This window comes from Trachemys scripta, chromosome 20, assembly GCF_013100865.1.
Source record: "Trachemys scripta elegans isolate TJP31775 chromosome 20, CAS_Tse_1.0, whole genome shotgun sequence".
Classification (NCBI taxonomy): Eukaryota; Metazoa; Chordata; order Testudines; family Emydidae; genus Trachemys; species Trachemys scripta.
The window spans coordinates 11,757,566-11,768,379 of record NC_048317.1 but is presented as its reverse complement, the minus strand read 5'-3'; the positions used below and the strand labels follow the sequence as shown (position 1 = coordinate 11,768,379).

The 10,814-nt window shown below is 54.2% G+C and overlaps 1 protein-coding gene across 1 annotated transcript; it reads right to left on the bottom strand.

Annotated features, from left to right (window-relative positions):
- Window positions 1–670: 670 nt before the first annotated feature.
- Window positions 671–3,613, bottom strand: LOC117868409 (regulator of G-protein signaling 19-like). Its single transcript, XM_034754319.1, has 3 exons — window positions 3,435–3,613; window positions 2,705–2,933; window positions 671–2,196 (listed from the first exon to the last, which is right to left on the bottom strand). Exons 1-3 carry the CDS (start codon window positions 3,611–3,613, stop codon window positions 2,008–2,010), a joined length of 597 nt encoding a protein of 198 aa, XP_034610210.1. The 3' UTR covers window positions 671–2,007.
- Window positions 3,614–10,814: the final 7,201 nt, after the last annotated feature.

Below are 10,814 nucleotides of genomic sequence, written 5' to 3'. Positions count from 1 at the left end.
TCTGAAGGGTTCTCAAGCTGAGCACCCCAAAAATGGAGGCATCTGAAACCACAAGCCATTTGTGTCTTCATCTCTGTACTTAGGGGATAGTGCACTGGACTGGGGCTAATGGGTCCTGCGTGCTATTCCTGGCTTTGCCACTGGCCTGCTGGGTCACCTTGGGAAGGCACATCCTTGCTCTGTGCCTCAGTTTCCCTGCTGGCAAAATAGGGATCATGCTACTGACCTATTTTTGTAAAGTGCTTTGAGATCTACTGATGGGAAGAGCTGGGTATTACTAGTGTTAAGGTCTCATCTGGCAGAGACCTCATGTAGCCCAGCAGGACCCCGGGGACACCACTGGAATTATGCTGATATAAGTGAAAGGGGAATGCTGGACCAAAGGTGTCAATGAACGGAGGCAGCATGGTCCCATGGCCAGGGCACCAGCGCGGGAGTTAGGAAACCTGGGTTCTAGTCCTGGCTCTGCTCTGCAACCTTGAGCAAGTCATTTCTCTGCTCTGTGCCTCGGTTTCCCCCCATCTTCCAAAGCAAGGCTAATGGTTCTGTTCTTCCTCTGTCAAGCACTTGGAGCTCTATGGATGAAAGTGAGAGATCGTTATTAATGGCACCTGTTTCCTGAGGGAAAAAGATAGATTTGCTGACTCATTTGATACATAAGCAGCTTTCTTTATGTATAGATTTATTTATAAATATATCTATATACACAGATTGTGGAGACAGTCACTGTCCTGTCCGCTAACAAGGGCCTGGACATGTAGAAGTTGCAGTCTCTTAGAATGAGGTAGATAGGACTGGCCACAAATCATAAAACACAAGAGATACCTTGGGTGATCTTGTAGAGCCAATGAGAGGAGCTGTTAAAATAGCCAACATTTTCAGGCAGGATTTTTTGGAGGGGGCAGCTTCATTTTGGGGCACCTAATGCAAGATGCCTCTGAGACGCTTTTCTGGGTGCATGTGACTCCCATTAGATTTCTGGGGGCTCGCTGCCTCTGAAAGTCATGCCCAAGGTGGCTAAAGGCGGACACCCAAAACAAGTAGCCACCTTTGCATATGTGGTCCTAAAAACTAACAAGTGGCTAGTAATGTCTGGTATGTACCAGCCAAATCATTGCCCAGTAATTTTTTTTAATTAATCCCCGGTGGATTTTTTTATTTTTTATTTTTTTGCATTCACTGGACAAAATGTTTGCAGCTCCAACTGATAAATAGAATAATGTTAGTCTCTTCTCTAGTGACCATCTAGAGCTGGGCCTGTGAGCTACTTGGCCAGATTTTAAATGTGCTGGCTAGCTGGGACCTGCTCCAGTACTGACTAGCTGAGCTGTGTTGACTCAGCTCAGAGAAGTGGGAAAAATGCTTACAAAACTCTTAGAAATTCTGAAATACAATTAATTTTGGGTGGAGAATTTTTCTCGTCCCTAAAACAAAAACACAGAGCTTCAAGCTCTAGAAGATTCACGATCCTAAAAGCCCCCACAGTTCTAGAAGGCTCCACAGTCTAGAACCCATCACAGATCAGATGTGATCTTTGTTCTAGAAGCCCAGACTCATGTACAAGGCATGTGGTAGAACTCCTAGATCAGACACAAGCCACACTGTAGATCCCACTCCAGCTTGTGACCATCCACATTCTAGGACCATGGTCCAGGCCACACATACCACCTGTGCTCTAGAACCACACCAGCTCAGATACCATCCAAGTTCTAGGACAAGCAATGCTTTGAAAGGCTCTGAATTCTAGGACCCCGGGCTCTCCCATCTCTACAGGCCATAGTGAAATCCTCCCCAAACCCAGCATGAGTTACATCTTGTTTGGTTCAGACAGACTAGAATAAGTTCTAGATCAGCATCGCTATCAAAACACCAGTGGCTTCACCCACGGAGAGAGAGAGAACTGAGGCTCTGTCCCGTCTACCCCGGTGCCTTGACGAGCTGGCATGAAGCTGAAGGAGCTGGCCGTATCCTGAAATGTGCGTGCGTGCGTGCGTGCAAGGGGCTTTGCTATGTGTCACAAGTCAGGGCGGACAGTCTCTGCTCCAGCGACTTGTACAGGGGTGAGCTCAGGAACCTGGGGTAGGAGTCTCGGTGCATGAGGGCATAGACTTGTGCCTGGGCCTCGTTGAATATGTGCGCGCTGGGCCTCTCCAGGGAACTGTTGATTGACTCGCGCACGGTAGCATCGATGCTGACCTGCAGAGGGCGATGAACAACGTTCTTGACGCAAGGGGCCAGGACTCCTCACGCAGCGGCGCTGCTGGGATGCCCTGGCTTTCCAGGCCCCCGCCAAGAGCCCTTTGGAGAGACCCCAGCCTGTCTCGGGCACTGGTGCAGATGGTTCCAATGTGCCCAGCAGCTAGCTGCGAGGCTGGGAGACCATGACAGTTAACTCAAGGACCTGCCCATTCCAAATAAAGTAGGGGCTAACTCTGCAGCCAGGAGCAACTGCTGCAGGGAAGCTCAGACGGCTGATGTCAGAGGACCACTTGCTGTGGGGATGGTCCCATTGCTGGGGCGTCAGGTGCGTGGCTGCAAGGAGACACCCTATGCTGCCCTCCCCCAATATTCAAGGCAGTGCCCTGCATTTAGGGCCTTGTTTCCCTGGCTGTTGCATTACGTTGCGAGGTGACCACAACGGGAGGGCATCAGCTTGGAGCGATGTCCCCTGAGCTGCCTCCCAGCAGGGCTGTGGCAGACCTACCTCCTTTGGGGACAGGATGGAGATGTAATCCAGGTAGATCTTCTTGGCTTTCTCACAGACCTGCTCCTGGCTCTGCTCCCTCTTGAGCTCCTCGCAGGCCAGCCAGAAGGCCATGTTCTCGTCGCTGTGCTCTGTCCGCAGGAACTCTACGAAGACGCTCCGGCCAGCCGGGCTCGCCAGCACGCAATCAAACGAGCGCTTCCAGGAGGACGCTTCTTCCAGCGTGAGCCTAGGAGACGAGGAGAGAGCGAGAGAGAGACGTGACCTCTAGACAGAGTCCTGGCAACTGCACAACACGTTCCCTTTTCAGCACCCCACCCCTCCATCCCCCGGCCGCCATCCATCCCTGACTTATCTCTGTCTGAGCAGAACCTGCCCCAACTCCCTGTCTAAGCCACCTGCTCAGATGCCTATCCCAACTCCTGGGCTGACCATGTGGTACTCCCTGGCCCTGCTGCCCCAGATCATCTCCAACTCTTTCCCATGGCAGCGCCAGAACTAAGGAGGTGCACGGGACAGTGCTTCTGGGAGATCAACTTGACCTCAACCTTTGGACTCGATCTGAATGTTCCCAACATCCCACATGTTCCGGAACCCAGGGGCTCGGCTCAGCCCCAACCCCGGTGACTTTAATTTTTTAAAAAGAGCCATTTATTGTTCTTCCTTGTGCTGCAGCTTTTGGCCATCCCGTCTTCCTGCGTGGTGCATTTTGGGTGGCGCTCAGACACACCTTTCCTCGATGGGCGGGGGGATCTCCAGCTGGGAGACGCTGGATGTCTTGTGCCTGAACCCCTCTCTTCGTCTCCTTCTTTCCGTCCGACTCCTGAAACAGATGGACATAGAATTTGTGGTGAAGAGCGGCGGGGGCATTTTATCTGTGTGAACAAGGAGGATCCAAGCCCTAACCATGGTTCCCAAGTGGACCAGGAGCCATGCAGATTTCTATGGGTTGGAGTAACAAAACGGTGAGAATCACTCTGTTGATAAGGGAAGTGGCCTGGCTTGGGGGTGGAGTCCTGGACGGGAGTGGGGAGGCGCAGGAAACCTGGGTTCTACTCTTGTCTCAGCTAGGTCACCTTGGGCAGGTCACTTCCCTTCTCTGTGCCTCAGTTTCCCCATCTGTTAAATGGGGTAATGATATTGATTCCCTTGGTAAAGCACTTGCAGATCTGAGGAAAAGCACTGTATAAGAGATAGGTATTATTGCAATTTGGGAGCTCCATCAGAGCCAGCTCCATCTATTTTCTGTATCCCTCCTTTCCCTGCTGTGTCTGCTCAGCCATACTGAGAGAAAGCCCCATTTCATAGAATCATAGAATATCAGGGTCGGAAGGGACCTCAGGAGGTCATCTAGTCAGGGCCAGCTCTGGCTTTTTTGCCGCCCCAGGCAAAAAAGCCTCCTGCCACCCCGCCACCCCCCCCAAGCGCGGCAGGGGAGGGCACCGAGCTTGGCCGCGGGCTGCTCTCCCCGACCGGCCGGAGCACCGGGGGGAGGGCGCCGAGCCCGCCACGGCTCCTCTGGTGGCCGGAGCCCCGGGAGGAGGGCGGAGAGCCCGGCCAGGGCTCCGCTCTCCCTGGCGGCCAGAGCGCCGGGAGGAGGGCGGAGAGCCCGGCCGGGGCTCCGCTCTCCCCAGCGGCCAGAGCCGGAGCACCGCGCCGCGCCGCCCCCCTCCAGGTGCCGCCCCAAGCACAAGCTTGGTGGGCTGGTGCCTGGAGCTGCCCCTGCATCTAGTCCAACCCCCTGCTCAAAGCAGGACCAATCCCCAACTAAATCATCCCAGCCAGAGCTTTGTCAAGCCGGGCCTTAAAAATCTCTAAGGAAGGAGGTCTACCACCTCCCTAGGTAACCCATTCCAGTGCTTCACCACCCTCCTAGTGAAAAAGTTTTTCCTAATATCCAACCTAAACCTCCCACACCACAACTTGAGACCATTACTCCTTGTTCTGTCATCTGCTACCACTGAGAACAGTCTAGATCCATCTTCTTTGGAACCCCCTTTCAGGTAGTTGAAAGCAGCTATCAAATCTCCCCTCATTCTTCTCTTCTGCAGACTAAATAATCCCAGTTCCCTCAGCCTCTCCTCATAAGTCATGTGCTCCAGACCCCTAATCATTTTTCTTGCCCTCTGCTGGACTCTTCAATTTTTCCACATGCTTCTTGTAGTGTGGGGCCCAAAACTGGACACAGTACTCCAGATGAGGCCTCACCAATGCCGAATAGAGGGGAAGGATAACGTCTCTCGATCTGCTGGCAATGCCCCTAATTATACAGCCCAAAATGCCATTAGCCTTCTTGGCAACAAGGGCACGCTGCTGACTCATATCCAGCTTCTCATTCACTGTAACCCCTAGGTCCTTTTCTGCTGCTGCCTAGCCGCTCGGTCCCTAGTCTGGGATTCTTCCGTCCTAAGTGCAGGACTCTGCACTTTGTCCTTGTTGAACCTCATCAGATTTCTTTTGGCCCAATCATCTAATTTGTCTAGGTCCCTCTGTATCCTATCCCTACCCTCCAACATATCTACCTCTCCCCCCAGTTTAGTGTCATCTGCAAACTTGCTGAGGGTGCAATCCACGCCATCCTCCAGATCATTAATGAAGGTATTGAACAAAAGTGACCCAGGACCGACCCTTGGGGCACTCCGCTTGATACCGGCTGCCAACTAGACATGGAGCCCTTGATCGCTACCTGTTGAGCCTGACAATCTAGCCAGCTTTCTATCCACCTTATAGTCCATTCATCCAGCCCATACTTCTTTAACTTGCTGGCAAGAATACAGTGGGAGACCATATCAAAAGCTTTGCAAAAGTCAAGGAATAACATGTCCACTACTTTCCCCTCATCCACAGAGCCAGTTATCTCATCCTAGAAGGCAATTAGGTTAGTCAGGCATGACTTGCCCTTGGTGAATCCATGCTGACTGTTTCTGATCACTTTCCTCTCCTCTAAGTGCATCAAAATTGATTCCTTGAGCACCTGCTCCATGATTTTTTCAAGGACTGAGGTGAGGCTGACTGGCCTGTAGTTCCCCGGATCCTCCTCCTTCCCTTTTTTAAAGACGGGCACTACATTAGCCTTTTTCCAGTCAGCCAGGATCTCCCCCAGTCACCATGAGTTTTCAAAGATAACGGCCAATGGCTCTGCAATCACATCCGCCAACTCCTTTAGCACCTTCGGATGCAGCGCATCCGGCCCCATGGACTTGTGCTCGTCCAGCTTTTCTAAATAGTCCCGAACCACTTCTTTCCACGGAGGGCTGGTCACCTCCTCTCCATACTGTGCTGCCCAGTCCAGCAGTCTGGGAGCTGCCCTTGTTCGTGAAGACAGAGGCAAAAAAGCTCTGGGGAGAGGGGGCACAGACAGGGGCGCGAGGTAAAAAGTTTGGTGACCACTGGCTTTCAGCCCCCCCACTGTAAAACTTATTCCAGCGCCACTCCCCCCCCCCCCACCCCCAGCAGTCACCTTGAGCAGCTGCTGCAGCAGCACCAGCAGAAGCAGCAGGGTTTGGGGCCACAGCGGCAGCACGGCGGGGGCCAGGTCTCGGAGAGCCGCCTGCCTTTTTCCGATGGGCTGGACTCCGTTCCCTGGCGCGAGGGGGAGAAAGCAAGGCCGGGAGGATCGCCCGAGCACAGCTCGTCCATGTTCTCCTGACGGACGGACGGACGCCCTGGCCCTGACGAAGAGCAACAGCGCAGAAGGCTAAAGAGCCTGGAAGAAGGAATCTAGGATGACAATCTAGGGTGGTGACCTAGAACAAGGATGGTGACCTAGAACAAGGGTCTAGAACGACAAGTGGGAAGAAAGCCGAGACGAGGGGACCACCCCAGCCCATTCGGAAGGGAGGGAGCCATCACTGCCCCCAGATCATCCCCTACACGGCAGAACATGCTCCCCCACTGGTCCCCTCTGGGCTGCATCCCCACCCCAGGGCACAGGTGAACGGGGAACCTATTTAGATGTGTGGATCCCATTCCGCATAAGGTCCCCCGACTCTCCAACCAGCCCCCTCCCTCCACACCCCTCTCAAAGGGCCCTTCCGCAGCACGGAGGGGTCGGGCGCAGTGGCTCTGCTGTGTAGCTTCCCCCTGGGTTGGGGGAGCAGAGGGGATGCTTGCACCCTGTCCCACACCCCTCCGCAAACAGGTGACGCTGTAAGGCCTCCGCGCTGCCGCCGGGGGGCGCTGTAGTCTCTCGGCAGCAGGCGCGCTAGGGGGAAGCGGCCGGGCCTTCGCTTGCCTGCAGGGGGCGCTGCCGTGTCCCGACGATGCCGCAGGGGGCGCTGCCGTGTCCCGACGCGGCAGCAGGGGGCGCTGGGTCTCCGGCCCCAGCTGGGCTGCCCGAGCGCTGCAGGGGGGAGCGGGCGCCCCGGCTCCCCTCGCTCCTTCCCCGGGGAACGGCTCGGGGCAGCCGCCCGAGCCCCTCCGTCGCTGGGCAGCGCCTCCCTGGTTGCAAAGCCCCGGGGCAGGGCCTAGCCCAGGAGCCTGCCCTCCCCCGCCCCGCTTCTCCAGCCCCCCCGGGCCCGCGTGCGGCGGGGCGAGCCCCTGGGGCGGGCGGCACCTACCTGAGCCCTTGCAGGGAAGGAGCCTGTTTGCTGGGGCTGCCTGCGGAGAGCTCCTGGGGCCGGAGTGCGGCGGGGGGCCCGGGGCTCCTTCCCCGCTCGGGCCGGCAGGGGGCGGCCTAACCCCGCTCACCGAGGCGGCGAGCTCGGGGCAGCCCGCAGAGCCCGCTGGCTAGTGGCTTCCCGGGCCGGAATGGGGAGGGGGGCAGGGGCCTCTGCTCCCCCCAGCACGACCCCCTCCGCCCAGACAGGGAGCAGGGCTGCAGCGATTGATGTGATTGGCTGAGTTGCTTTCCGCTAGCAGCCTGCCTGTCTCTCGGCTGAGGTCCCCATGTACCCAGACAGCTCGCCATATGCTGCTGTGGTCCCCATGAACCTAGCCATATGCGGTGCTAGCTAGCCCTCCCCGGTGCACACAGCTAGGTAGCTATCCTCGTGCACACCCACTTATCCCAATCCACACAGTATCTATCTATCTATCTATCTATCCTCTTACACACCCTCTATCTATCTATCTATCTATCCCCATCCACCCCCTCTCTCTCTCTATCTATCTATCCATCCCCATTCACCCCATCTATCTATCTATCTATCTATCTATCTATCTATCCCCACACAGCCCCTCTATCTATCTATCTATCTATCTATCTATCTATCTATCTATCTATCTATCTATCTATCCCCATCCACCCCCTCTATCTATCTATCTATCTATCTATCTATCTATCTATCTATCTATCTATCTATCTATCCCCACACAGCCCCTCTATCTATCCCCATCCACCCCATCTATCTATCCCCACACAGCCCCTCTATCTATCTATCTCCATCCACCCTATCTATCTATCTATCTATCTATCTATCTATCTATCTATTAATTCATACACACCGAGCTATCTATCTGTCTCCCTCCATGCACACCCACCTATCTATCCCCATCCACACAAATCTCTCTCTATCTATTCCCAGGTGCACACATCTAGCTAGCTATCCTCATGCACACACGGCTAGCTATCCTTGTGCACACACATCTAGCTAGCTAGCCGTTCCCAGGCACACCCATCTATCTGTCCCCACCTACACCCCGTATCTAATCTATCGATCTGTGCATTTCCGTCCCTCTCTCTTTCAGCTGCATTAGTATTACTACAGTAGAATCCCTATTTTACAAACCAGTTGGGGACTGAGGAGTTCAGAAAAACAAAAGGTTCGTGAAACGGAAGGTCTTGAAACGTACAGTGGGTCCAATGCAGCATTGCAGGACGGGGCACCGGCCTCGCTTTCTTCTTGCCCTTCAAACTGCTGCAAAGCGATTTCCAATGCACTGGAGGTTTCGACTTTTTCTTCACCAGCATCGCTTTGGTCAGGTGATTTTTTTCGCTATCAGGAAAATTGGTTTGTGTAACTGGTTGTTTGTAAGCTTGGTGTTCAGGCAATCGAGGTTCTACTGTATTTATTATGTGTATTGCACGGAAGCCTCAGCCACAGACCAGGACCCCGCTGTGCAAGGCGCTGTACAGACACAACTAGTTCTTCTTCCTGACACTTATTTCGGCATCTATGGGGCCAGCCCCAAACATTACAAAATTATGAGTCAGGCACATGAGATTGGCTGGAAAATGATGTGAATCTTAACACAATAATTGTTGGGCTTTTTTTTTTTTTTTTTTTTTGCTTTGCCTTCTGCTTTCAGATGGATGCATTCAGGTCTTTTTCTCCAGCTATTCTCTGCAACCACAATGGCTAGAACCTTGCTTTTTAAAATACAAAAACTGAGAAATCACAGGGCTCCAGGAGCTGGCGCTTTAAGACAAACATCCCGTATTGCAAGAGTTGGCAGTAGTGAAGTGGTCGTCAAGGGGTTAACTGGGTAACTCAGAGTATTATGGGTTGAAGCCATCCTCCACCCCTCCCTTTCTTCCTATTTAGTTAGTGGGTGTCTTCCCACACTTTGTTAAGGTGTCCATAAGGCAGCCAATTCCCAGCCTGCAGTAAGGTAAGTAGTGTGCGTCTTGTGTTCTGCCTGGTTCCTTTACAAAAGCTCCTAGCTGCATTCCTGCCCTGTTTAGTGTTGGCTCCAACTTAGGTATTTATCCATCCCCCATCACCACAGTATCTGAGAGCCTCACAGTCTTTAATGTCTTCACCCACACTAGCCCCATGCGAGGCAGGGCAGTGCTGTTATCCCCATTGCATAGATGGGGAAACCAAGGCACAGAGAGCCTGGATGACTTGCCCAAGGTCACCCGAGAAGTGATGGAGCAGGAAGTGGAACCCAGTCCTAAGGTAGTGCCCTAACCACTAGACCATCCTTCCTTTCCCTGGACAGTCCTATGTGATAACAGATTTCAAGTACATAAACGGTTGTTACAAGGAGGAGGGAGAAAAATTGTTCTTCTTAATCTCTGAGGGCAGGACAAGAAGTAATGGGCTTAAATTGCAGCAACGGCAGTTTAGGTTGGACATTCCTGTCAGGGTGGTTAAGCACTGGAATAAATTGCCTAGGGAGGTTGTGGAATCTCCATCATTGGGGATTTTTAAGAGCAGGTTAGACAAACACCTGTCAGGGATGGTCTAGATCAGGGTCCCCAAGGTGGGGTCCATTGGGGCGTCTAAGTGCGCCCACGTACTGGCTGGCCCACAAGCATCCGCCGAAATGCCGCCGAGAAGCAGCGTCATCCAGAAGCGTCGCCGCCGATTTTTGGCGGCATTTTGGCGGCGACACCTATTGACGTTGCCCCTTGTCGGCGGCATTTCGGCGGATGCTCGTCCACCGCCACGGTCCTCCGTGGCTCGTCGTCTGGCGCCCGCCAGATGAAAAAGGTTGCGGACCACTGGTCTAGACAGGGCCGGCGCTTCCACTAGGCGACCCTAGGTGGTCGCCTAGGGCGGCAGGATGTGGGGGGGCAGCATTTCGCCGCCCTCGGCGGGATTTCAGTGGCGATTCCTCTGGGCGGGAAGAAAAGCGGCCGCAGAAACGCCGGCAAGAACCAGGGCCGCCCAGAGGGGCTTTTTCCGCTCCGGGTCTTCGGCGGAAATTCGGCGGCGGGTCCTTCACTCGCTCCGGGACCCGCCGCCAAAGTGCCTCGAAGACCCAGAGCGGAAGGACCCCCGCCGCCGAGAACGCAGCTTCAGAGGAGGAGCTGCCGCTGATTACTGAGGAGGAGCGCTGCCACCTAGGGCGGCAAAAACCCTGGCGCCGCTCCTGGGTCTAGATAATACTTAGCCCTGCCTTGTCACCCCACCTCCTGTATTGGCTGAAGCACCATGCGCCGCTTGGCCCTCAGGTAAGTGATAACGATCAGTAATAACCCTTCCCCAGTGTGGCCTGTTGTTATGATTCATTGATGTCTCTGTCTCCAGGAGATCCTTTCGATGGATGTATCTGTCAGCCTTTAGCCACCTTGCTTAGCTAGCAATCAATGAGCTTGAGATGCAAAACTCGAGTCTAGGTGACCCCGGAGACAGGGCAGGCGCCGTCTGTAACGTGCCCTGGATAACAACCCACTGTTGAGCCATTGCGGGGCTGGTGGTTACCCAACGAGCAGGTCAGA